The sequence below is a fragment of the Neofelis nebulosa genome, chromosome 1 (assembly GCF_028018385.1).
Source record: "Neofelis nebulosa isolate mNeoNeb1 chromosome 1, mNeoNeb1.pri, whole genome shotgun sequence".
Taxonomy (NCBI): domain Eukaryota; kingdom Metazoa; phylum Chordata; class Mammalia; order Carnivora; family Felidae; genus Neofelis; species Neofelis nebulosa.
The window spans coordinates 163,590,233-163,617,963 of NC_080782.1; the positions used below are offsets into that span (position 1 = coordinate 163,590,233).

The following is a 27,731-nucleotide window of genomic DNA, read 5'->3' on the forward strand; positions in this document are numbered from 1 at the left end:
TTTTACCTAATTCAGTGGCCCCACGTCCTAGTATTCATGCCCTTGGGCATGGATGGGGCCGACGTGGGTCACCCCAGGTCACTGTGTCACTTCATCGGTCATAGAATGTGTCATGCATCCCTGTTTTCACTTTGCCACCTCTTTGGGTGGCTGGCTCTGGAGAAGACACCCAAGCTGCTCGGGGAGAGGCCCACGTGGTGAGGGGCTGAGGCCTCCTGCCAACAGCTGCTCTCGGGTGCCATCTTGGAGATGGGCCCTCCCGTTCCAGACCAGCCCGGGGTCAGAACCACGGGGCTCCTGAATTCCTGGCCCCTGGAGACCATGAGATACTTCTTGTGGATGTTCTAGGCCACTGTGTTTTGAGCACCTCGCCAAGATCACCACCTAGGGCCCCTATCGGAGTGGTTCTTCACGTGTGGTGTGTCGGGGACAGCTGGGGAATCTGTCATACGTGTGTGAGCCTCTGTCTCAGGGATGGCTTAGCAGGCCAGGGGCAGTCTGTAATCTGCACCTTCAACTAGCACGTCAGGAGACTCCGCCATGGCCATCAGGCAGACTTAGAAACCCTGCCTTCGCCAGTGACATTATTCCGGGTCAAACGTTTGCGGTGTTTTCTGGCACGCTGGAGGATTTTGAAAACTTCGGATCAACTTACATCCCACATAATCACTTTTGTCCAGGGTCTCCTCAATTCTGAGTTGCTCATAAAAGGTACTGTTAACGTTTGTGTGGTCTTGAAGCAGAGCCACCTGAGAAGTTCTGCTTCTTTCTATCAGTTATTCTAGTGTTTTAAGAATCCTCTCCAAACCCCGATCAGCCGCGTGCTCTCCCTGCAGACAGTCCCACGTGCCTTCATCCCGGGGACGCCAGCCTGAGCCCCGTTCCCCCTCACCCCTGCCCCCCCCCCCCCCCCCCCGCCCAGTCCCCCGAGGCCCCTACTGCATAGGAGCCGGTCTGATCAGGGCCCCTCTGGCCGCCCCCCTCTGCTGCTGACCTCTCAGGTGGCCCTCATTGGTCTGAGGGAGATGGACCCCACGGTCGCCTGATACACGTGTCATGGCCCCTCTGTGCCTGGGACTGACGTCCTGAGACACAGCCCTACTTCCTGGGCCCACAGCTAAGTCACCTACACGGTTGAGGGGTGACAGCCGGAGTTCTTGGTGGGGACAGCCTCTTTTCCCTGACATATTTTCAGGTGAATAAACGAGGTCATTGTTAGTGACCACGGAGCAAAGATGGTCTCCCGTTTCTGCTTTTATAAACCAAATTGTCCAAAATTCTGTAGAAAGGGAGATATAGGCAGCCCAGGGTGCCTGTGTGGCTGGGTGGAAAGCCACCATGAAACCAATGATAGATGTGCAGTGAGCCCAGAGCAGCCGGGAGGCATGGACCGTCTCTGGCTCCACGTGGCCTGAATGCCCCAGTCACACGGACAGACGCTTTCCCCCGACCAGCGCTGTCCCTAAGAGAACTTGGGGCTCCAGGCAGCTAAAGCAGTGAGGGGTCCCCCGAGAGAAAATCCCTGGAAGGGATGCATCTGTCCCCGGCGCCCACTAGTGGGAATGCTGACCTTGGCCTCAGGGACACTCAGAGAGGAGTGAGCTACTGTACCACGTGAGGCACCCCTCCCCCCACCCGATGCCGTCGGGGGCCTTGTTGCCCTGCTCAGGGCATGCGCCTGACTCCCGCTGCCCTCCTGCAAACCCCTTGCTGCCTATCACACGCTCTGGCCATTGTGTCATTTGCTTCGTGTCCTACTGTGTCCCTCTCAGGGACAGAGAGAGCTTTCTTAACATTGTCTTCAGGTTTAACTGAATTAAAAATTCTTCTTTGCACATTGGGCTTGGAGACCTCAAACCGTTCCCTGGAACGGGACCCACGATGCTACAAGTGGAGACACATTGGGCTGGGCCAGCTCGTGAGTGAGGCACACCCAGTGCTCAGGGCTGTCCCGAGATGGGAGACAGGAACGACTCAGGTACCTGGTGTTCCAGCGACGCCCCGCTCCCCCTTCAGGCCTGGGCTTCCTGGCAGGTCTATGGTGTCTCCAATGTCACCTAATGTGCAGAAAAGATGGTTCACAACCATTCTTCTGAATGGCAGGGGGTTAGCTTTGCAACTTCTGTTGTGTTACTGTTCATTCATTCATTCATTCATTCGTTCATTCATTCAGTAAGCTTCATGCCCAGCATAGAGCTCAATGTTGGGCCTGAACCCACGACCCTAAGGTCAAGACCTGAGCTGAGACCAAGAGTCGGATGCTCAACCGACTGAGCCACCCAGGCGCCTCTGTGTTACGTTCTTAAGACAAAGAATTTGCTTCAAAATTCCTGCCAGCATCTCCGGGGCTCATCACCACACCCGCCCGGAATGCTCTGGATGGTGGACACCCTACGGTCATGATCCAGGCAACACTCACCGAAATCACCTGTGGGGCCAACCTCGCCATAAAGACCCGCTCTCCCCGGAGCTCCCTTGTCGCCCTAGAGCAAAGTCAGACACGGAAACATCTCAGGAGGCTGTTCATGAAATAAGTCTATAATTTAGGAGGGCTAGGGCGTCCAGCTACTTGGTTTGCTAAAACCACCTCTCGATGTTTGTTATGTCATCATTTTGTAGCACCCCCCCTCACGTTTTTCTGCATGATAGCAGGTGGTTTACTCCCCCATTCTTACTGAGTGGTAAAGCTTTACTGACACCAAGTATGTAGATGATGTGGGTCACTGTCATGACGGTGGTGGCGGCACTCGTGGCTGATCGCGTCCCACACTCTGCTCAGCTGTGCACGGGCACCCGTGTTGGGTCCTGTCTCAGAGGCAGGTATGATGAATTCGCATGTGACAGATGAGGACATTGAGGCACAGAGAGGCTAAGTAATTTCTCAAGGTCACTCAGCTAGTAAGCAGCAGAACTGGGATATGAACTTGGGCTGCTGGATTCCCGAGCTTGCTCTGGATGTTGCACGGCTGTGCCCTCCATCTGCAGACGTGAGACTTCCCTCCAGCGATGCTGATTCCTGATAATGAGCCTGGGGTGGTGTCTGGGTGGCTCTGTGACCATGCAAACCATGGTTTCCTCTCTGAAGGGGCTTCTTCCTCAGATGGAGGGTGGCCTCCTGGTCCACCCTGATCCTCTGGTCTACACGGCAGCATTAGTGGGGACTTGTGCACGGTTACCTCTCCCAGCATGGCTAACTTGAGTCTCTGGACCACGAGAGTAGCTCCCCTTTGGGTGGGGGGTGGGGACGCTGTGCCAGAGGCTGCATCATTGTCCACATGATGATCTCTTTTCCTTTTTTTTTAAGTTTATTCACTCATTTTTGAGGGGGGGGATAGAGGGGCACAAAGAGAGGGAGAGAATCCTAAGAAGGCTCCATGCTGTCTGCACAGAGCCCAACGTGGGGCTCGATCCCATAAGATTCGTCCCACAACCATAAGATCGTGACCTGAGCCAAAAACCAAGAGTCAGCTGCTGAACCGATGGAGCTGCCCAGGGCCCCCTCCCTCTTTTCCTTTCTTAAAGCTTCCTGTCCTGAGGAGTAACACACACCACTGTGGTGAACTCATCTCAACCGCTCAGTGACCTTGCATTCATGTCCCACCCAGATAGACACACAGAATATTTTCAGAATTCCAGAAGGTTCTTTTGCGCCATTTCCTAGTCCCTAATCCCTGACCGACCTCTGTCACACCGTCTGGTCGGTTCTGGACTTCTACACCCGTGGGATCGCATCCTTTGTACTCTGTTTCTGGCTTGCTCGGTTCGACATGAAGTCTGTGACAGTCACTTGGGTCGGTACATTTATCAGCACTTCCCCATTTACCACCGAGTGCTCGTCCACGGTCGGAACGCGCCGTGTCCGCTCACCTGTTGGCCGGCATTTGGGCTCTCCCAGTTTTTGGCTGTTAGGAAAGAAGCTGCTGGGAACACTGTCCTCTGGGCCCCTTGGTAGACACACGTATCCTTTCTAAGCAACCCGAGTAACCGCACACACCTGCTGCACAGGTCCCATCAGGTTCCGGGTGATGGAAGGAAGACACCCAAAGAACTCAGATGGCGTCGCGTACATGAAGGTGGACTAGACACAGGCCAAGCTGGGCTGTTACTAGAGGTTTACCACAGGGTGGCCAGGCCTTCCGATCTGCCCAAAATGGGCGAACCCCACTGTGAGCGCCAGAAACGAGTGCGTCACATGCTGAGGACTGTGAGCGTAAAGTACCTTTAGCCGTAACAGGTTGAAGGGCTAATTTCGTGAAGTAGAACCGACCGAGGGTCCCTCTGTGCCACGTTACACGGACCACGCCCCGCCCACCCAGTGACATCGCAGGGTAGCCGTGTCCTGAGCCTCACAGACGAGGAGGCAGGTGTGGAGAGACGGGAGCCCCGCCCGGGGTCACCGTGCGTCTGTGTCACCCCGATTCGGCGCCCGCACCCAGCAAGCACTCAGAGCACGTGCGTGGGGTGAAGGAGCCAGTGAATGGCAGGCCGGGGTTGTGTCCACTCTGTGACCCAGTAATGGGTCCTCCGTCCTGATGTCACACACGATCACGTGTAGAGTTTGATGGCTGTACATTCACGTGTAGCTTTCCCAAGGGGGCCATGAGAGAGCGCGGAGGCTATGCCTCTGCCAACCAAGGCCACCAGCAGCGTGGGCGGCACTGAAATCACCACTTGGGCTGGTGTGAGCAGCGTCCCCTTACACCGAGCCGGGGACCCAACTCCGGAGCTGTCCCTCGACCACTCACACCCCAGCAAATTTCTGGTCGGGAGCAGAGGTGGGGCTGGGAAGTAAGAGGTGCCCACTCACCCGACTTCCTGTGAACCCGGGAAACCCGATGATTCCGGGGGGACCGGGCACGCCGGGGAATCCTGGCAATCCGGGCACGCCCGGGACTCCGATGTCTCCTTTGACTCCTTTGATGTGGCCTGGCTTCCCTGGCAAGCCGGGGATTCCAGACAGCCCAGGGATCCCTGGCATCCCCGGGACACCTGTGGGGAGACCCGAGTGTGAGGAGGCAGCACCCACCCAACCTTTCCCGTTGCTGCGGATCCTAAAGCGGGAGAGGGAGGCCACTCAGGTGGCAGGGAAGCCGTGGGCCCACTTGCTGAGGTGTCAGGGGCCGGGGGCTGGGACACAGCAAAGCCTGTGTTGGGCGGAGCGGCGTCTGACGTAGACCCTGCTGCTCCTGAAGCGGAGAGGGGTGGGCAGAGAGGGGTGGCGATGCTCACCTTTTAGGCCCAGGTAGCCTTTCAACCCCATAGGCCCCTCGTCTCCTTTCTCCCCTTTGATGTCTTTCATTCCTGGCTGGATGATGGGAGGTGGTCCTGGGGGCCCCGGGTCCCCGCGGCTGCCTGTGAGGGAACAGGATGCGGTCTTGCCGTGGGCCTCTGGGCCACTCGCCCACTGTGATCCTGGCAAGCGCGTCCCGAGAGGCTCTGAGCCTCGGGGCGGCACATTCCCTGGCAGCCCCCACTGGGCCTGAGCCGGGCAGGGGCCTCCGAGAGAGGCCGAGGCTGATGGAAAACGCCTGTCTTCTCCCACAGCCCCTTCTCCACGTGAGCCAAGTGTGGACCTGTGCCCCCCACCGCTATCGAACTTTAGGACATTTTCATCACCCTGGAAAGAAACCCCGTGCCCATCAGCAGTCACCCCAAGTGCTCCCCACCCCCAGCCCCGGGGGACCACTAATCCAAATCCCGTCTCTAGATTCGCTTGTTCCGGATGTTTAACGTAAAGGGAAGCAGACCACGTGCGGCAAAACGTCCGCAAGTTTTACGCACGTTGAGCGTGTGAGAGGCCTTTGTTCTCTACGGCTGGCCAGCATTCATGTGACACCACATTTACCCACGACGTGTATCCAGCGTGTTTCTGCTTTTGATTGTCATAAACAAAGTTGCTCTGAACATCCGTATACAAGGCATGTTTTCACTCCCTCGGGACGGAATTGCTGGGTGCCTGTGTTGATCTTTCCACGACACCGTCAAGCTTCTGTCCACACTAGCCATGCATCTCGCGTTCCCGCCAGCAGCGTGTGATACCCATGTGCTCATTCTCATCAGCACGTGGTGTTATAATTACAGGTTTAGAGGCCGTGAAGACACTTTCAGAACAAGGGCGTTTGAGCAAAAGTCATGAAAATGTGGCTCGTTGGAATACACTTCCTAAACAAGGAGCCTCACGCTTGGGGTCTTGAGATGCCCCCGCACCGGGGTTTGAACTGGCCTCACGTCTGTGGCACAATTCGTGGGCACAGTCCCTCCACCAGGAACACTGGGTCCCCATTTGCCAAATGGCCCTCGCCTCCTTCAGAATTTGTCTTCTGCTTTTCACCCAGCTTCCCCTGACCTCACGCTCACTATGGGATAATCATGGTGGGACGTTTCTTATGATGCATTATGAGATCCTTGATGTGGCCGCCTGTTTTGTTCTTAACAGTTTCCTTTGTGTAAAATATACAGGCCGTGGGGATGTGATGTGCCATGTAGTGACCATGGCCAATAACACTGACCTGCGTATCTGAAAGTTGCTAAGATCGTAGATCTGGAAAGTTCTTAACGTAAGAAAAAATTCTGTAACTATGTATGGTGACAGATGTTAACTAGACTTATGTGGTGACCGTTTCACAGTATATACAAATAATCATTATGCCATGCACCTGAAACTAAAGTTGTATTCAATTATACCTCCATAAAAACTTTTGCTGAATACCAGGCAAGCTAGTTTCCTTTGGTTGGGATTCTTCCTTTATTATACTGCTGGTGGGTTGAGGCAGAGATAAAACCTTCTGATTTTTGTTAGTTTCCTTCTTTTCTTTTCTCTTTTTTTAAATGTTTATTTAGTTTTGAGAAAGAGACAGACAGAGAGAGACAGTGTGAGCAGGGGAGGGGCAGAGAGAGAAGGAGACACAGAATCGGAAGCAGGCTCCAGGCCCTGAGCTGTCAGGACAGAGCCTGACACGGGGCTCGAACTCACGGACAGCGAGATCATGACCTGAGCCGAAGTCAGATGCTCAACCGACTGAGCCACCCAGGCACCCCAGTCTCCTTCTTTTCTAGTTGTGCCCAGCTTTGGGCTCCTGGAAGGTTCGGTCCAAGCAGCACTACACCCCACAAAAGTGGGTCCCAACCTTGTCAGGACAATATTAAGAGAGGTGGACATACCTTTCACACCTGGCTCACCAGCCAGACCCTTCAGTCCTGGAATTCCAAAAAATCCGGCCTCTCCTTTGTTTCCCGGAAGCCCAGCTCTTCCCTTGAGCCCAACCATGCCTTGGAAACCATCCATCCCGGGTGAACCTCTACTGCCTTCAGAGGAAACGAGAAAAGTGCTGGGTTAGGCCTGGAGAAACACATGGGTGTTTCCATCTTGCTTGTCTGAGACATTCCTGAGGAGTGGCTCGGGTAGTAGGGTTCCTGACCTAAACTAGGGATTTCCGGGGCCCCATTCCTCAGGTCACCCGCCGGCTGACTGCCCCCCAGGGACAAGGCATCAGGCAGATGTACATGGTCACAGGAAAGACACAAGGCAAATGGGTGGTAGCCGAGGTCCGTGGGCCTCAGGGAGAGGAGGCTAACACTGCAGCCAGCACGGGAACCTCGAAGGACCGAAGGACCGCAGGACAAACATCTCTGTGTGGCCCCACAGTCAAGGGCCAGGGGCTCCCCTTCTAGGAAAACTGGTTTGTCTACAAATAAGCCCACCCTGGTGACCAAGCGTTTTCCTGGTTTTGGTTTTGTATTAGCCAACTGGCCTCGGGATATGCAACCAGCCTCCGGGGGCCTCCACACAAATCTCCCACGCAGACCCCAAGTCTGCTCCCTCGCTCTCAGGAAATTACGACAGGGCATTTGGGGGCATGTCCGTCACACCCAGCCTGGCAGCATGAGCTGGCTTTCCCAGGTATGACACCTCCTGGGGGCTGGTGAGGGGCTGGCCTCTCCTGCAGCCATACTGAGTCCTGGTCACCCTGGTACCCGCCTGGGGGAGCGCCCCGTCTGCCGATCCTCACCTTTGGGTCCGGGGACACCGGGAATTCCACTCATTCCTTTAAATCCGGGGCCTCCTGGGGGACCCCTCTCACCCAACAAACCAGGGTCACCTCTGTCGCCAGAAAGACCCTTCATGCCCACAGGGCCGGGGATGCCTATGTCACCTGGGTCCCCTCTGTCCCCAGGCAGACCTGAAAGGCAGAGGAGGAAAGAAAGTAGAAAAACACGAATGAACTCAGAAGAGCTAAATGCCTCTCGGACCCCTCACCTGGGACAGCACCCCGCCCCCCGCCCCCAGGGCCATCTGGGCCCCAGCCTCCAGGGCTGTCTCTTGGTGGGGGGACCTGGGGGGGATGGCCTCTGGCCTCCACTTGCTTCCTGCCCCCCTTTCCCCCTAAGGAAGCTCCTGTTCTTCCCCAGTTTGCTCACTTTCAGAAAACAAGTAATTTCCCCTCCAGAGCACAGCGGTGATTCTGCAGTGGAAATTTCACGTTTTTCCTAAGTGACATCTTAGCCAGAACCCCAATATACACCAGGTACAGAGCATGGGCAGGTCTCTCGGCCTGTGTGAACTCTCGTTTGGCACAATGCGTGCCCTGTTTCTGGAACGTGTTAAGGGCTGAACTGTGTCTCCCTCCCCTCCCCTCCCCTCCCCTCCCCTCCCCTCCCCTCCCCTCCCCTCCCCCACCAGTTCATATGTTGAAATCCTAACCCCCAATTAGGGGAGTGTGCGTGTATCAGAAGATAGCACCTTTAATTACAGTGAAATGGGCCCTAATCACATGTGACTGGTGTCCTCATGAGAAGAGACTAGGACCTACACACAGCGGGGGGACAAGCACGGGAAGGAGTGGCCAGCTGCTCAGTGTGGGTATTTTCCAGATCCCCGCAGCTCTGGGGCGGGGGTGGGGGGAGGGTCCTTGGGGCCCAGTTTGAGAACTCCCCCAGGGAAGGGTGGGGCTAGTTCACTTGTGCAAGTGAGGCCAGACCCCTCCCCCTCCATGGGATAGGGGATCCTTACCTCCGCGGCCTGGGGCGCCTGGCAGCCCCAAGGGCCCCTCCTGGCCAGGAGCTCCTGGGAAGCCATGCAGTCCTGGTGGCCCGGGCAGGCCTGGCTGGCCCGAGGGTCCTGGGAAGCCCGGCTGGCCCTTCAGGCCTGGCATTCCCGGCATGCCCTGGCTTCCTGTGGACACCAGACAAGCCCCGTGAGGCCGACCTCACACCCTTCGCTGCACACAGGCCATACCTCTCAGGCTCGTTCTATACAAACAGGACGCAATTATTTTCTAGACCGTGAGAAGCCCGGAAAATACACAGAAGTATCAAGGGTATTACAGTAGCTCAGGCTGTCCCCCAGGGGCCACCACTGACAGCTCGGTGTATGTCCTTCCGGCCTCTGTTCACACAAACACACCTGGGAACCGAGGCTCACAGACCTCATCCCTCGCTGGGAGTTCAATTTTTGGTTTTTTTCTCCCCAGCTGACATTACATTTTGAGCATTTTGCCACACTTGATCATGACCTGAGCTGAAACTAAGAATCGGACGCTCAACCAACGGAGCCACCCAGGCGCCCCCCCCAAAACATTCTTCACGTTTTAAACGGCTGCCTGAGTAATAGCATCACATTGTGTGGACACACGCCGCGCACGTCTTTCTTTGCTCTTACAAACGGTGCCATGAGGAAGCTGATTTTGGAGCACAGAGCTGGGCATTTCTTGGGGAAAGTGTCCTAGAAACAGACTCCGTGGGTCAGAACTGCCTTCCACACACACTACTGCACGGCTTTCCGGCTTCTGCCCCCGCCTGTCCTGGGGGGCTCACCTGGCATGGGGCTGGTGCTGAAGGGAACAGAAGCCTGGCAAGGAAGATACCCGTCTACCTGCACGTTGGTGTGAGTGACGTTTCCTTCTCTTGGTGTTCGCCTTCTAATGTGATTTTTGTCCTGTGCTTCTATTTTCCTTTGGGGATTTTGATATTTGTATTATGGATTTTAGCATTCCTCATACACGTTGGCTACTCTTTCTTCGTAGCTATCGTAAAGTTTACTTTGCTGCCCAAATTCTCATTGCTTTTGACATGAAGATTAGATTCGCGTGAAAATTTAATGCGGTGTGCACGCATGTGCAGGTGCACGTGCGTGCACACACCCGGGCACGGTTTCTTCCCTTGCTTTTACGTTCAGAATATCCTGCCGTACCCAGTAGTCATGTGAGCATATATCTTCTAGTTTTTAGATCCTAAGTCCCCCAGCTTCCTTCCATTCACGCATTTTTACCTTTCTTGGACTTTGAGGTTGGCTACATCCATCCAGTGAATAGGAGGAGGGGCTGTGCCCGCCATCTCACAGTGCTTGTCGGGTGACCTTTAAGTGCACCTGCTCACATATCCCATGACCACCCTCCCGAGTGTGTAGGCTGACCCGAGAGGAGGAGGGACCGGTCGGGGGACGGAGGGGAGGGGCATTGGCAAGAGGGGCCAAGCCAGTCTTGGGCCAACTCAGAATCCGACTTGCCAGCCTGAGTCCCAGTTTTATCTGCTATGTGGACAGAACGGGGGAGGAAGGTCTGCAAACAGCAGGGCAGATTCGGGGCAGAAGGCTGCAGAAAGTAAGTCTCTGGGAAGGCACAGATGCACGTCCTCCCGTTTTCCAGCTTCACAACGGGATCCGAGGGCACTGTTCCCACTCTGCTTCTGTTTCTGGAGGGAACAGCTCACGGTGCCGAGGGTATCAGACGGCAGGCAGCGTTGCAGGCACTCAAGTCTAACCGGGGAGTCAGGATCCTGCCGAGATGCCGTGCTCCATGAGGACGGGCAGGTACCTTCACCCGCAAGGGCCCTCCGGGCTGGTGAACAGAGACAGCCCAGCCAGGAAGGTCATGGGAGCCCAGGCTGCAGGGGCGAGGGCATCTGGGCACGGTTTCGGGAGCACCTCCTTCACAGGAGTGGGGAGTGGGCAGGACACGATGCAGGGGAAGGAGGGAGAACCGGCCGCTGCTACTTCAGCGGCCGCCTTAAAACAATCCGGTGTGGCGGTCTGTGCCTCCGGCTTTCTGTCGTGATCCTGGAACTCAGGATTTTAAGCCAACAGCCATTTCCAGAACACGGGCCAAACAAGGAACAACTACCAAGGATCCGCTTCCCTCAGCAAAATAGCATCTAACTCGTGGACCCGCACCCCTACTTCATGCAGGGGTTCCGCTCCGCCAGGCTGTGTCCGGGCTCCACGGGGCCTCATGCACCCTACCTGCCATGGCCCCACGGCCCGGGCAGGACGGACGACATGGAAACAGGTTCTCAAGCCTCCAATGCTTCTGAGGTCAGAGCTTGTACTGACAGTGTTTCTGCCTGGGCAAGCCGGACACTGAGGTGGCCTTGGCCGTGGGAAACCGTCACACGCTTGAAAGTAAACCTGCTGTCAGTTGCTGTCCTGCTGAGGTGCTTTGACGTCCGCAGCGAACAGTTACATTTAGAAAATCCATCACAAGTGCCCCCTGTCAAGAGCCTGTGGGCAGTTTCTGCAGCTGGACGGCAGCCCCGACTCTTGGGGACACAGTGCCTGCCACGCCTTTAAACAGCCACCGGGGAGGCTGATGCACGTGGTCCCTGGTGTCCACACTCGCTGAGTTACGCCGTGTGTTCCATCCCTACCGGCAGGTGGCCAGGTTGGCAGGGACAGCCCCGGATGTCCTGGCATCAGGTCCCCACTGCTTGATGGTTCTACACAGGCCTGTGCAGCTGATTGGCTGTGTGTAAGAGGGTGATCGTGAGTGTGTGTGAGAGTGTGTGGGCACACACGTGTGGGTCTGTCATCATGTATGCACAAGCAGGTGTGTGTGCATACAAATGTGTGGATACATGCACACGAGCATGTGTATATGAGTGTGTGGGTGCATGAGCATGTGTGTGCACGCACATGGGTGTGTGTGTGAATTGTGTGAGTGTGAGCACATGTGTGTGCACTCTAGCCCTCTTAGGCTCCTCCTTCCATTCTTTGGGCCTCCTCCCCGTGGGTCTCTAGGGGAAGCCTGGCCCCCACGCTGGGGGTTCTCCTGGCCAGCCGACAGGGAAGGCGTGATCAACATGGAAACCCACCTGCCCCGTCTCCCCTCCCCCGCCCCAGCCCCAGGCCTCCTAGAACCTGACGGGCTCCCCCAAACACCACTGCTCTCCTGAGCTTGCTGAATTCGCCTGCCTGTGGACAACCGGCTTCATCCGCCCAAGTGTTCATGTAAAGGATGCTGGGCGAGGTCTGATGGCACTGGAGGACGGGACGCCCGCTCCCTGCCCCACAGGAAGCCCCTTCCACCCGGGTTTGGGAGCGGACATTGGTGGATACGCAAAGTCACGGGTCTGCCTGCATCTGGGTATCTGAACAGGAGCACCACTGGCCTGGTGTCTCCCGTGCGCAGTGCACTGAACAGTAATGCTTGGTCTTTAGTGACGGTCGTTCATAGACGGAGGGCGTCTGCGGTTCTCAATGCCAGCTCTGCATAGATTGGGTACTTCACTCCTCAGCCAGCAGCCTTCCCACTTTGCTAAACGTGCACTGAGGATATTGGGAACACTAAAGTGTTTTACATGAGAGGCGCCTGGGGGGCTCCGTTGCTTAAGCGTCCAACTTCGGCTCAGGTCATGATCTCACGGATTGTTGGTTCGAGCCCCACGTCGGGCTCCGTGCCGACAGCTCAGAGCCTGGAGCCTGCTTCGGATTCTGTGTCTCCCTCTGTCTCTGCCCCTCCCCCACTTGTGCTCGGTCTCTGTCTCTCAAAAATAAACATTAAAAAATTAAAAAAATTAAAAAGCAATGTTTTACACCAGTCCGTTTTTACACCATCCAGTTAAAGCGTGTCCCAGCCCAGTTCTGTCTCCTGCCTCGCTCTCTTCCCAAGCTTGGCCCTCCTCTCTTCTCACCACCCGCACTTGTTCCCTGAAGGCACCAGTGAGCCCCCTGCCCCCCATTCACGCCCCGCTGGAGAGCAGAGGGTGTGTCTCATTAATCTGCACCTGTGAGTCTCAAATGGCCATCGTTCTTGGCTGTGAAAAGGTAAGTCACAGGACGCTGATGACCGTCCTAACCCGCTTCGAAGGAACACTGGTACTGAGCATGGGGCAGAAACCACGTGTGCTGTGGCTTCTCATCAAATCCTCAGGAGGGATTTCAGACCCACACTCGGAACCCACGGTGTGGTGGGATCGGGCCCCCCGCTCTCCTCCCACCGCCAGGACTCACCCCGGAATCCAGGTGGACCTCTCTCTCCCGGAGGGCCTTTCAGCCCAGGGTGTCCGGGGAGCCCAGCATCTCCCCTGGGCCCAGGCTGGGCTCCCAGAACTTCTCCGGGAAGGCCCCTGTCCCCTGGGGGCCCGACGGGCCCCGGCAGACCGGTGGGACCTGGGTGTCCATCTGGGCCACGGAGGCCCGCCACGCCTTTGGATCCTCGGGGCCCCACGAACCCTGAAAGGAAACACAAGTTAGTACCGTGATGGCCCAAGAGAGGTATAGGAGAGAGGCCGGAGACAGCAAGATTTGCAGTCGGGGGGCCTCGGCTCAAGCCCCGGTCCCATCACTTACCTTGGGACCACAGCATTCTGCCCCCTCTGCCATCTGGCCCCCAGCCCTACCATTTGGCTAATGTGAAGGCCTTTAGAACCACCTGCTTCTTGGATATGAATCTTCCTATTTGATGGGCTCCCTTGTTGATCAAATAATCCCCAAAGAATGGCTTCTATGGACCTTCCAAGTTATGTGTGCAAATGGGGACGGAGACCCGGGGTGAGAATGACCAGGTCTCTCGAGCCCGAGCTCCACCTCCCTGGTCACAAGTCCCTGACCATCAGTCCATTTGGAAATGCTCTGGAGGGGGCCAATCGCCCTATTGTTTTCACGGTCAACTGTCCACGTCTGGATAGAAGCACGGTGGCTGTCACATGCCAGTGCCTGTCCTGGACGACTTCCCCTTCCCGTGTCCTCATCCCTGATGTGATCTGACAATTAACTCTCAGAGTGGACGGTCACGTGTCTGTTCAGGAGGAAAGCTTTCTGAGGTCATTACTGCCGTGGCCGTGGAACGCTGAGAAGGAAGGGTCGACCCGACAAAAGAGACCCCACACGCGGGGTCCGGGGCCTTTCCCGGGACAAGGCTCGCCATGGCCTGCCTGCAAGATGGGCTGACCCCTACGGCCGTGTCTGAAACACGGAACAACAGATCTGGACTTTATGGGAGTATTAATGAGTGGGACCCAATGCCAGAACTTCAGTGATGTGATTTATTCACAGAAAGTAGAGACTCGGCTTTTATGGAGACGTCCAAAGCTGTACGTGGGCACTGTGGGCTCAAATTGTGGGCATGTGTGTGTATGTGGATCTGACATCCGGAGTAGACTCTGTTCTGCAGCTTTCAAAGTTGGGCATTTGGTTTTCTTCTGCACGTGGCACATTCCGTGTCATAAAGAGTGACACGTGTGCAAAATCAGAGTATGCCAGTTCCTCACTTACCCCTTTCCTCCGTTCTACCCCGATCTCCCCGTTCACTTACGGGCTCACGTTTCAGTACAGAACAGGCTTCCCATCAACACCGTCCGCCCCCCGCGTGTGCTGGTGACAGGCACATGCCGCTCAGTCTCTACCGCCGGAGCGCGCTCTGGACAGCTCACTCCCGCCTGGCTGGCACCCAGCTGGTGACCGGGTCCCCTTCCCACGCAGGGCAAGCAGGTGTTAACAAACTACTGTCCTCTCAAGAAATTCACACTTTGCTTTGGTATGTGTGACAGGACCGAAGTGACCGTGCCCTAACTGCTCAATGTCTGGGTGCCCCCAGAGCAGGGCAACAGGCTGGTCCTCTGGTGCTGGCATGAAAACTCTCCCGTGTTTGTCTCCAGTGCAGATTTTCACCAGCCCCATGCTGCACAGGGAGCACGCCCCCTCTTGTCGCAGGACACGGAGATACTTGTCACGAAAGGTAACAGGGCGAACGTTCCCTGCGGTCCTGTGTCCCCAAGCACCCCCCGGCACAGTCCCATGTCCGGACCAGTGAGTCTGGGGGGAAGAGGTACCAGGACTGACCCAGACTGGTCCAATTAGGGTTAAACCAACTGCCAGAGTGTGACACCCTTCCCTAAGGGGCAAAATTCAGACAGTCTTTGCCGAACATATCTGCTGAGGGTCTAAACCTCAGGACACCACGGTGCCTGGCTCTGTGCGATCGTGCAGACGTCTGGACTGTTCTGTTTAGTTTCCCGAGACTGGTTTGTAGGGAATGCAGATGAATCCGAATGCTGGAGGTCACGTTATAAAGAGACGGTCTGCACTCCTGGGGGCAGTTCTGCCCCGTTTGTGTGGTGTGTAAGGGGACGTGTGGCCTCTGTCTCCAGCTGTGTGGGGGTGAACTTGCTGGAGGCAGATTTCACTCCTCCCGATGAGTGATTCCAGTAGAGGCTGGAGGGGCTCCTGACCAGGACCCTGCGGGGGACATCTGGCCTTGGGCCAAAGCGACTTCCACAGTCCCTGTTTCAATAACACGATTCTAGGGGTGCCTGGGTGGCTCAGCCGGTTGAGTGTCCGACTTTGGCTCAGGTCATGATCTTGCGGTCTGTGAGTTCGAGCCCCGCATCTGGCTCTGTGCTGACAGCTCAGAGCCTGGAGCCTGCTTGGGATTCTGTGTTTCCCTCTCTCTCTGCCCCTCCCCTGCTCATGCTCTGTCTCTCTCTGTCAAAAATAAATAAACATTAAAAAACATGTTTTTGGGGTGCCTGGGTGGCTCAGTCAGTTAAGTGTCCGACTTCAACTCAGGTCACGATCTCGCGGTCCGTGAGTTCGAGCCCCGCGTTGGGCTCTGGGCTGACGGCTCAGAGCCTGGAGCCTGCTTCGAATTCTGTGTCTCCCTCTCTCTTTGCCCCTCCCCCGTTCATGCTCTGTCTCGCTCTGTCTCAAAAATAAATAAACGTTAAAAAAAATTGTTTTTAAAAAAATAACACGATTCTAAAACTGTGTGCCTCTGCACACCAAGTAACATAGTCATGCCCGCTCACACTGCTGGAGACACAACTGCGTGGGGCACCTGTGCTTGGGCACACGGGACCGTGCCGGGGGGTGCTTGGGGACACGGGACTGTGGCTGGGGTGCTTGGTTGGGGACATGGGACCGTGCCGGGGAGTGCTTGGGGACATGGGACCTTGTCGGCGGGTGCTTGGGGACACGGGACCATGTCAGTGGGAGTGCCGACACGTCTCCCCACAATCAGTTACTGGCAACACGCTCACTCCCTGCCGTCTTATGCTCTCTTAGCCACCCACCGTTTCTGTAATTCTTTGCCATGTCAAATGTAGATGGAACCATTTGCTCAGACAAGCGCCCACTGAAGAGTGAGCAGGCAGTGCCGTGAAAAGTGAACACAAGTGTCCTTTGTGTGGTGTCTGGTGCGTGATCAGCAGATTGGAATCGACGACCGAGGGCTCCATGCCTTTAGTGACAGTCCCAGAAGAGGGGAGCGTTGTGTTGCCCTCAAAATGTTTCACACCAACCAGAGGACATTGCTCTGCACACCTACCTCTTTTCTCCTCCGGGAGCTGCAGGGGTCTCATGCAAACTCCAGCAGGACATTAGTGATGGGAACGTCAAGAATTTAATTTCCCAACCGCAAGAACAAAGTGGTCATTGAGCACACATTGAAAGCTTCTTAGTGTCCAAAGACAATAAAGCTGGGGCACCCATGCCACACAGTCATTTCCCGAACCTAAGGGTCGTGTGGGGGTCTGCCCCTGCCTTACCTGGGGGTCCTGGGAATCCTTCACGACCTGGGTCTCCTGGGAGACCCTTGAGCCCCGGTACTCCGTCAGCTCCTGAGGGTCCTGGTATCCCTTGGAGGCCCTTGGCACCTAAGCAAACCGAAGAAAGCAGGACACAGGTCAGAGCCCCATGTGCAACCCCCAGCCAGAAATGCGTGGAAGATGGTCAGGTCTAGCACCTGACTTAGCATGGTCTAGGAAATGATGAGGACGGGGAATGTGAATGTAAAATGCCACGTATTTTTCTTAAGTTTATTTTGAAAGAGAGAGTGAGAGTGCAAGCAGAGGAGGGGCAGAGAGAGAGAGAGAGAATCCAAAGTAGGCTTCTTGCTGTTAGCACAGAGCCTGCCTCAGGGCTTGATCCCACGAACTGTGAGAAAACGACCTGAGCTGAAATCCAGAGTCGGATGGTTAACCACCTGAGCCCCCCCAGGCGCCCCTCAACACTGGGCACTTCCGACCTCTGGCCACATCCCACTGCAAACCCCACAGACCATGGCAGCTGTATTGGTCAGTTGCTACCAGAATTCACTTGAAGTCTTCCCTCGAGTTTGCTGCACCCAGAGCCAATTTATCCAGATTTGAGAGATGTTGACTTATACTACTTATAATGAATGTGTTAGACTCAAAACCAGACGAAACCTCACACCAAATAAATGAACTAATTCTTTACTACCGGATGTTGTTGACCTGAATCCTTTCCCATGGGAAGCAAACTTGAGGGATTTTCCCCCGGGCATCTCTGTGTCTGTCTGGTCCAAGCCTCAGAGATTCCCTTCCATCAGAGACTCTCGGAAACCACAGCCAGTACACCTGCCTACTGCAGGTGGCTGGGCACCGGGAATCACCGAGATTCCCTGCAAACACTAGTGAGAGCAGCAGCCTCCTCCCTGCCGGGTGCGAGGCAGCGTGCAGGGCAGGGGCCGGCGAGGGGATGGGCGGGGAGGTCTGTAGGTTCACTAGGGGTTCTAGCTTCTCCAGCTGCTGTCCCGTTAGAGGTGCCCTTGAAAGTATGAGGCTGGGCTGGAGCTTTGCCATCACGTAGACGGGGCCAAAGCCAGCCTCCTGGAATTCTCAATATTTTTCTATGTGGGGACAGAAAGACATCATGAGAGAATTGTGGGCACCCTTCCCTTGGGGCAGGGGAGCAGGGGGCCATGTGTGGCACTCAGCAGGCCCCCTCTGGGGCCCCATTCCCTGACACTCCCGTCGAGGCAAGGCTGGACTCGGGAGGTCACACGGGGTGAGGACACAAGCTCACTTCTACTCACTGCAAATAAATGCACAGATTCATTCCACTGATGAAACGTCCCCCTCAGATCACCAGCTGCTCAGCACAGTTAAGTGACTTTAAACAGACCCCTACGCTGGGCTGTGGAGACGGGGAAGGCTCAGTGGGGACCAGAAGTCGCTGTCAAACGACGTCCTCACTAACACATGACTCCGCGGGTCTAATCCTGCTGCTCTATGACGAACGGGGTGGGCTCAGACCCAGAGACACAGCAACGTGCTCGTTCAGAACTCCGATATGCCTGGGAGTCTGTGACATGAGTGAGTGAGGAATGGGATGACAGGGCTGTGCACAGAGGATGTCCCACGCGAGCACCAAGTTCGACAGACAAGACAGGACAAAACAAAGCAAAAGACACACTTTCAGGTTGTCTGAAGTGAAGGTGCGTGAGGTGAGTCCGTTTCTGAAAGGAAACCACCATGGGGCCTGAGGGCAGGCGCAGCCGAGCCCCAATAGGACACACAACCCAGCACGCGGCCTCTGGGCTGTTCTACTGTCACGGGGTCACGGGCACGTCCCTTCCATGAGCGGGAAGCACCACAGACCCTTTTGTGCAAGTTCACAATCACCTTCTGGACCGAGGGTTAGTCTGCACCAGACACGTGGACTCTATGAGCTCCTTACAGCTTCATGTCCTTAAAATGCAATCAAAATCCTCCCCTCAGACTCAATTCCTGTGTATTTTGGGCCCTGCTTCCACCCAGTTTCTGCCGAAAATGGTCCCTCTGCAGGCTGCTGACCCCAGGGCCCCGGTATTAGTGGCCGTGTGAAAGCCTGCGGACAGACAGTCATCCGGAGCTAGAGCAGGGAGGATAATGCAGATAACGGAGTGAGGAAGACACACGCTAGGTCCTCAGAGGACAACACAGGGACATCTAACACTGCTTTCCGTGCATATGACACTTCTGCATTTCGTCCTGTTGTCCCCAGATCCCGCATCACTGTGAGTCCCGGAGATGCCCTTAGGATCTGGGGACGCACACCGTGAGGCAACATACTTTCCAGTTCTGACTGTTGTCTCGCACTGGCTCAGCACCGCACTTCACAGTTGACACTGGACCTCAGCCCCAGCGCATCATGTGCAGTATTAAGGGCATCGTTTGCAAAGTGGGAGGAGTCTAGAACACCTGTATTAGTCCTCTGGTACAGCTAAGAGGACAAAGTTCCACAAGGGAGGAGAGAGATGCCCAAGGCCCCGCTGCCAGTTAGCGTGAGAGCCGGACCCCACGGCAGGGCTCTGGCCATGCGCCCTACGCTCTCAGCACCGAGTGAGTTGTTGAGTGATCGAGGCTCTCACCCTTGCCCGGAGGAGGACCTGCCCGGGGCCCTGAACTGCTCTGTTCCAGGCTGACAGACACAGACATCTGGGCATCACCCAGTGGTGGGGCTGCCCTGACCCCGCCCGCTATCTTTTTTGAAAAGCCACACACGCTGCAGGTGGGCGTGGACGGCTTCCCACACTGGGCTCTGCCACTGAGAGCCTTGCTCCAGTCACGCGGGTGCTTGGTTGGGTGATGGGTCCGTGCCAGTAGCCACATGGGGCTGCCGAGATGCACCGCTGGCCTTGTGAACTTCTGTTCCCCTCCGTCAAAACCCAGAACAAGCAATCCCCTCCCAGAGGTTCGTCCCACAAAGGCTGGGACACCAAGGGGGAGAAGTGGCACAGAAGCGAGCTTCCTCCAGTCTGGAAGCGGCGGGCCAGTCTCTGCCACTCTTTGGTGCCCACTGAGGCTGGTGCCGTGGCGGGGGCTGGGTTCTGTGCAGTAAGAATTCACTCCTCTAGCCCGGGGCTCAACTAGGCGTCAGTCGCCACCGCATTTTCCACGGCGAAGAGGAAAAGGCCGCCTCCCTACCCAGGTGACTGAGGTCTGCGGTTATGTGCCAAGGTTGTGGAACGTGGCAATGTCCAGAGGCGGGGAGGGGTGCAGGGGCAGCGGGGGGATGAGCAAAGGGGCCAGAAGGATGAGGAGGACACAAGGGGAGGCTGGAAAACACCCCATTTACCTGTGGGGCCTGGGGGTCCCCGCAGGCCTGGCGCTCCCTTGGGTCCTCCGACGCAATCTGGGAAGAAACAGGAAGAAAGAAAGACAAGTTGGGGCGCGATCATTCACACCGACTCTCACGGCTGTGGGCCCTGCCAAGGTCAGAAGCACCAGCCCTAAAAACCGGCTACCACTCTGTGATCAGAGTAACTTAACAATTTAATGAATCTTGATTCTAACGTAAAGGAAGGTATATTTTCATCGTGCAATGAATCAGAATATCAGTACTAAGGCCAACGAAGTCGATCCAGTCCAATAAAGCCAGCACGGGGCTGGCGATGCTACATCCCCACACTTAGGGCGACACCTGGGCACAACTGAGCTAGTCTGGGTCCATCCTAGTCTGTCAGTGTGACTGCCTTTCTTGTGTCTGGGAACGGTCACCAGTGGATGGAGACAGCTTGCAATTTCGAAAGGAATTCTTTGACTTCTGCTTTGCGACTTTGAATAGTTTCAGAATTGGCCATGTGCGTTAGCTGCTTTGAGAAATGAAACCCGGGCTGCAGCCACTTTCGGGCGGTGTGGACGAGGGTGGGGGCATCACGTGGTGGTACTGTGGCCTTCATGTGAGAGAGCCCCTCACAGACACAGCAGCTCTCCAAGATGTGCTTTGTCTGTCTGCCCAGGCCCTGGCCTCCTCTGATGCACGTGGGGTCCCCGAGGTGCACACTGGCCAGCCCAGCTCATCAGAAGAGAGGGACAGGATGTCCCGAGGGCACGGCCTCCCCCCCAGACCCTCATGCCCAGGGACGCTCCCACCAGCTCTCCGAGGGCCTGCAGGTAACGTTCCTGCTCTGCACGCACGTGCCTGGTCTGTCCCCGCACGTCCACCCCACCTCACGCAGGAGACCCACACGTCCTGATGCTACGTCTCCGACCCTGACCTCGATCTTGAGGCTCACACCCAAACTTTGGTTGGCCGCTTGGGACCTACTGCTGCCACATGTTCTACGAGCATCCTGAACTCTGCGCCAACCTCTTTGCCGGTCTCCTCAAAACCCTCCCCAGGCTGGCACGCCCTTCGTACTCTGGACACCTCCTGGCTTCCCACTGCGGTTCCTGACATGCCCTGGAGACTCTGGCCCTCTGTGCCGGCTGGGCCTGCCTCCGATGGCATCTCTCCCCTCTGTTTTGCCACCACTAGGCCTCGGCACAGGGTCCCTGCACATCCCTTTGTTATCGGGCAGCCCCTGTGCTTTCTAGCACTCATTCATCACTAGACCACACTCTCTTCTGACAGACATCTGGAGCAGTTTTCACCACACACAGCCAGCGAATACAGCTCACACACACACACACACACACACACACACACGAATGTATGCATACACTCTAAGTGTGACGGTATTTTATCAGCACGGTAGCCTGGGGCTTTGCACCAGTGGGAAGCCTGGCAGGTCCGTGTTTCACCGTGCGTCCCCTCCCCCGGATGACGAGCTGACGGAGGGGTGCCGACCTGCGGGAGCTCACGGCAGCCACTCACTCGTTAGTGGCCCATCTTACAAACCCAAAGCTTTCAAGTGTCCTAGAGCCTCCTGGTCTCCATCACGGTACCTGGCCGCACGGTCTTCTGTCCGTCATCTCCGATGGGCCTTTTGACACCTGTATCACAGTCTGGGAGCAAGACACAATGCAGGGGTGAGGCGATTCTGAAGCAACCGAGAGTTGCCAACCTATCCAAGGGCGTGTGCTGCTGGGCTGGGGGGGGGGGGGGTGCTGGGACGGCAGGGAATCCAGAAGCGCATGCCTGAACGGTGTGTGGAGCCCCCGTGACCAGGGCACCGGAGGGACAGGCCCACCCGAGGGTGACCTGACTGTGGTCGGCCAGGAAAACCCCGCGTTGGTTTGTCTGTGCCCATGACTGATGGTGCAACATGGACTGTCCCGTGACGCCAGGGGAATTTATACATTTGCTGAAGAAGGGGAAGGTCCCACGACTGAAAGATACAGAGAGGACTCCTCCGTACCTATCTGTCCGGGAGCACCCGGGGGACCAGCGGGCCCGGGAAAGCCTGGTGGTCCAGGTGATCCCACATCTCCGGGGAAACCGCGCTCGCCTTTGGGGCCAGGCAGGCCCAATCCCTGGGGGCCCCTCTCTCCTGGAGCGCCCTTCGTGCCCGGTGTTCCTGGGTAACCGGTGTCCCCTGGGGGGCCTGTGATGCCGTCACCCTGCGTGAAAATTCAGTTTATCTCTTAAAATACGTGGGAACCTCAACGGCCATATCCCGGTTCTCCTTCCCATTCCCCTGAGTTGTGTGTGAGGGACACAGAGCCGAAGGACGGTGGAGAGTCACAGGTGCCTCAGTCACAGTCTAACCGAGCTTGGGATGAAGGCAGGTTTTGTGCACGAGTGACACAACGGGAGACACACAAATCTGAGTATTTGCTTTCCTCTTCCTAAGCCTCTCGCCCTCCTCAGTCGGGACCTTCATTCACAAGGAAGAATCCTGAGGGGGAATTAGGTGCAAGCCCAGATCATCAACAGGAGTAGGAACAGACTGTTCTCACTGTCATGATGAGGCAGGTGTGACGTGCCCACTATCCACAGGGGTGATACGTCGTTGGAGAAAGGAGTCTGGTTTGGGCCAGAAGGAGCAGTGTGTTCACTGGAAATAAGGAGGTGAGACAGGACCAAAAAGGCAGGGTGCAGGGCGCCGTGGGGGCTCAGTCGGTTAGGCGTCCAACGTCAGCTCAGGTCATGATCTCAGGGTTTGTGGGTTCGGGCCCCGCGTCGGGCTCTGTGCTGACAGCTCAGAGCCTGGAGCCTGCTTCGGAATCTGTGTCTCCCTCTCTCTCTGTCTCTCTCCCACCTGCACTCTATCTTTCTCTCTCTTAAAAATAAATAAACATAAAAAACAACAACAACCCCGCAGGGTGCTCCCCGTGGATGAAACCACCCAGCAGGTGTGGAAGGCAGGGGGCAATGGAGAGATAAGGGGACTGTGGGCACGGGGGTCAGAGGATGGCTGTCAGCAGGTCAGGGGCAAACACAGAGGGCTTCACGCTGGGCCTATCTGGATGAGCCGGTGCAAAGCCATGCTGGCGAATCCCAGCCCATCTGTCCAAGCGAGAATGAGGCCGGGACGCGCCCATGGCAGGCAGCAGCCCGTGCAGGGCAGAGCCCCACCTCCCCAAGCCCCTGAGGCTCCCTGCCCAGCTGGGATCCTAGGACCCCAGGCTGGACCTGCACTCAGTGCTGACAGGTGATGGCCCCTCGCTGTTTCCCGCCCATCTCAGGCACAGCTCGGAGGCGGCAGCGTGCCAATGCAACGGGGCCGCGCGAATTCTTTTTGGAAACGTTTTTCAGGGTTGAAACTAAAAAAGCAATACTAGGTTATGAATAATCCAGGTGTTTCCAGGGAGCCCACGAGGAGCGCACCGGGAGCGTGCGAGGGCCACACTGGAAGTGACCCACGTTGGGCACAGCGGAGGCCTGGCTTTTGGAACGCGGCAGACGAGCCGCTACAGGGAACCGCGGCGTGAGGCTGAGAAGGAAATGTCGTGGGGTGAACTGTGTCCCCGCCAGACGCTGGAGTCCTGATGCCCCTGCCTGAGAGCGTGGCTGCTCTGGACAGAGGGTCTGTGAGGGCGATCGGGGTAAGGAGAGGCGGAGCCCTGCAGACGGGAGTGCCAGATACAGACAGATACGCGGAGGGAAGCTGATGCGTCGGCACAGGCAGGAGACACGAGGGACAGCCGTGGCCACCAGCACCGGGGGACAGCTTGGAGGAGGTTCTGCCTCGGGAGGAAGCGGCCGCCACCCCAGGCTCCCATTCTGTCCTCCACCAGGAGAAACACCCGTTAACTGGTTGGCCTAGAATGTTCCCTCTGGGCGTGGCTTCCGACCTAACTCCCCGCTTCGTAACGGACAGGATTTGTGCTCATGAAACCACACAGGCTGCACCGGGTGGACCCAGCCCCTCACTCGAGATACTCACAGGGGGGCCTGGGAGGCCTGGGAATCCATCCAGCCCATCGCGCCCTGGGACACCGTCGTCACCTTTCGGGCCAGGCACGCCTGGGACACCTGGCTGTCCCCTCTCACCTGGGAAGGGATTTGAGGTGTGACTGTACTCACCCAGGTGCTGCCACGGAAGGACCGCGGGTCCCGGAACTGCCAGACCCCAGAGACTGACCTTTGGTGGTGATTGCCCGAGAATCGCCCTTCACCCCTTTGGGCCCTGGAGGCCCGACGTTGCCAGGGGCGCCCTGTGGGAGCAAACACACAGTTTCTGCCTCCTTCACACTGTTAAGGACGCCAGGGAAGATGACAAGTTTCGGCTCACACAGCTCAGGAACCTCTCCAACATCATGCCTGGCACTGCCCCCGAGGATCTTCTGCCATGCGTGAGATGCTCTGCACCTGGTGGTCCAGTCTGGGAGCCACCAGCCACAAATGGCCACCGAGCGCCCGAATTAAATTTCAAATAATGAAAACTTAACAGAAGGAGCCATACGTGGCTGGATAGTGAAAACCAGAATCTCGCTACTCAAAGTGTGGTCCGCCGACAAGCAGCATCAGTCTCTCCTGGGAGCTCATTAGAAATGCAGAACCTTGGGGCAACTGGCGGGTCACTCGGTTACAGGTCCGACTCCTGATCTCGGCTCAGGTCATGATCTCATGGTTTATGAGTTTGGGCCCCGCGTCGGGCTCTGCGCTGACGGCATGGAGACTGCTTGGGATTCTCTCTCTCCCTCTCCCTTTGCCCCCCTACTTGTTCTCTCTCTCTGTCTCTGATAAATAAACTTAAAAAAAAGGCACAACCTTGGGCCCCACCCTGGGGTACGGAACAGGAATGTGTGTTTTAACAAACTCCCAGGGATTCACATGCTCGTGAACTCTTGAGAAGCGGTGGCCTAAGACAAACCCAAGGCTGCTAAATCTTCACCACATTAGTTAGAATCCAAGCCTCCACGTACAAAGGAGGCAAGTTTGTGCTCATTCAATACTGAGAACGACAAAGAGAGCTTTGTGGACGGCTCGTCTTCCAGACTGAAATTAAGGTTGGGAAAAAAAATCATACTTTAGAGACAAGCTTATGGCAGGGACATCACATTTTATGTCACAAAATCCAGTCTAGTTCAGTGGGAAGAAAGGAGCAGGTTCACAGGCCAGGATGTTAATATGTGTGATGTGCTAGTTAGTTTCTGGAAAATCTTGCCTGTTATTTGCAAGAATATGAGAACTTGCAGTGTTGGTCTAATGAAATGGACTGTTCTGAAAAATTCCACAGATACTTGATTTATTGATTTAGTTCTTTGTGGAAAAGGGCAACATTGTTTCCGAGTCCAGGAGGGCGCGTTGCACACAGACAGCGCTCAGTCTGTAGGTGCTGGGCAAACAGGTGGATGGATGAACTCACTTACTGACTGACTCCCATGCTTCACTCTCCCACACTCTAGCAGCACAGGCAGTAAAAAAACCAGAAACCATCCCTGGCATTTCTCCTATAGCAGGCGTGCCAGACACATAAATATATAATTAAATGCAGGACAACAAACACGATACCCGAGGTCTCTGAACAAAAATGCCGTGGGTGTGTGTCACACAGCTGGGGGAAGTGGGTACCCTTGGAAGATGTCAGACACCCTGGTGCACAAAATGGGATCCTTTTGGCTTCTAGGAGATACTCGATCATTTTATAAACAACCGAAGATCCTACTAGTTTGGCCAGTAGTAATTGTGGAACTCTCACCGCATATGCATTTACATGCTGAGAACTCCCTGATTGGGAGACGGTATCATTAAAAAAATTTTTTTTAACGTTTATTTATTACTGAGAGACAGACAGAGACAGAGCATGAGCAGGGGAGGGGCAGAGAGAGGAGGAGACAGAATCTCAACCAGGCTCCAGGCTCTGAGCCGTCAGCACAGAGCCCGACACGGGGCTCGAACTCACAAACTGCAAGATCACGACCCGAGTCGAAGTTGGACGCTTAATCGCCTGAGCCACCCAGCTGCCCAGAGATGTTATCCTGAGGAATCTCAAGGTGTGAAGCAGAGAACAGGTGCTCTGGAACTCCTTTCGCCCTCAAAGCTCCTGTGTCACAAAGCGATTACAAGTCAGAACCTTCTGTATCAGCAGCTGCGTGTGGCTGCCTTTCCCTGGCACCAGGTCACACAGCCAGGTCATTCTGTCCTTGGTCAAGTGTCCTGAGCAACTTTTCCCCTATTGGCTGAATAAGTAAAATGATAGACTTTCCACACTATAAGTCTATTGTGATTGTCTCTTATGTAAAATAAATGCTGTATAATTTCTTTGGCTTTAGCTGATACTGGCTTTGAAGTCACTGGTTAAAACCTCTTGCCCAGGAAAGATCTACAGATGTTCTTTTCATCGGTGTGAACTAAAATTCTAGGCGTGATCTAAAATAAAGGTGTGATACACAGAAGGAATCCATGGGCAGGTAAGTTCACACACTTGTGTAAGTTCATGGTTTACTTGGGGGGGGGCCTCACTTTTTAATCTGGTTCAGAGAGACTTCATAAAATGCTTAATCAGTTCTGTACCAAATCTGAATGTTCTGTAAGTAAGATGCTTTACATCCAAAATGCTAGGTTTTAAAAATTTTTTTGAGATGTAATTTATACACCATAAAATTTACCATTTTGAAGCACGCAATTTGGGGTTTTTTTAGTGCAACGAAAACAACTGCAATAATTGTGAGATTGTGCAACCGTCACTATTATATAATTTCATCACCTCCCCCAGAAAACCCCAGAGCCATGAAACACTCACTGCCCCTCTCCTTCCCCCAGCCTCCGGTGACTGCTGTCTGCTTCCTGTCTCTAGAGTTGCCTGTCCTGGACACTTCCACAGTGGCCACGCCGTTCACATTCTCACCAGTGAACGTTTCGAGGTTCCTCCCGGAGCACGTGGCCTTTTTGGATGGAGCACTGGGCGGGGGGTGAGCGTTGCTGGTCTAAATCTGCGTTCATTTAATAGACAAAAGCCGTCAAGGACATCCTATCAGCTCTGATGGGACTGGTGTCTCACCTTGAACCCTGGGAACCCAGGGATGCCATGCTGGCCGGGGTCTCCCTGGCTCCCTTTCTTCCCAGGCTCCCCGTTGATGCCTGGAAGGCCCTTGGGTCCTGGTGGCCCCGGGAGGCCCCCGATGAACTGGTCGCCTTCTGCGCACTTACAGTCCCCAGCGTCACCTGCAACACAAGGGAGGCGGGAAGACTCACTATGTGCTCGTGAAGCACGTGCTTTGCCGGGGGCAGAAGTCCAGGGCGGTGGGGGCTGGACCGAGGAGGGGGCACTCGGGGACCTCCCGTGCTTGGGGGACTGTTACCCATTACCCCCGTTTCCTGGATGAGGAATGTGAGTTACTCCCTGGGACGCAGAACCCTGCCACGTTTACCCAACATGTTACCCAACAGGCCGTTTACAGAGCTGTGTGTGGAGCTGAGGAACAGGGGCTCCAGAGGCCACCACGGGCCTCCCAGGTCAGGGACGGGGGGCAGACAAGGCTCCAGGGTCTGGGACAAAGGGGGGGCCATGGGTGGGGGGCGGTGTGCCTGGCTGGAGCGGTGGGTTCAGAGCCAGGATCCCGGGTGGGAGGGAAGAAATCTGTGACCTCCCTTCTTTGTGTGCCTGTGGCAGGGCCCGGGGAACCCA

General features: G+C 55.9%; 1 protein-coding gene across 2 annotated transcripts in view; it reads right to left on the reverse strand.

Annotated features, from left to right (window-relative positions):
• The window catches only part of COL4A2 (collagen type IV alpha 2 chain), a 174,714-nt gene that overhangs the window by 13,823 nt on the left and 133,160 nt on the right, over positions 1-27,731 (reverse strand). For both annotated transcript variants that reach the window (XM_058742754.1, XM_058742743.1), the window contains exons 22-36: positions 27,105-27,268; positions 24,243-24,315; positions 24,045-24,151; positions 22,074-22,275; positions 21,661-21,720; positions 20,069-20,125; positions 16,756-16,863; positions 13,223-13,444; positions 9,011-9,172; positions 8,010-8,180; positions 7,162-7,305; positions 5,230-5,352; positions 4,808-4,989; positions 2,420-2,483; positions 1,983-2,057 (exon numbers count right to left, since the gene is read on the reverse strand). In XM_058742754.1, coding sequence (XP_058598737.1) covers positions 1,983-2,057; positions 2,420-2,483; positions 4,808-4,989; positions 5,230-5,352; positions 7,162-7,305; positions 8,010-8,180; positions 9,011-9,172; positions 13,223-13,444; positions 16,756-16,863; positions 20,069-20,125; positions 21,661-21,720; positions 22,074-22,275; positions 24,045-24,151; positions 24,243-24,315; positions 27,105-27,268 — 1,914 coding nt within the window. The remainder of the gene's footprint in view (positions 1-1,982; positions 2,058-2,419; positions 2,484-4,807; positions 4,990-5,229; positions 5,353-7,161; positions 7,306-8,009; positions 8,181-9,010; positions 9,173-13,222; positions 13,445-16,755; positions 16,864-20,068; positions 20,126-21,660; positions 21,721-22,073; positions 22,276-24,044; positions 24,152-24,242; positions 24,316-27,104; positions 27,269-27,731) is intronic.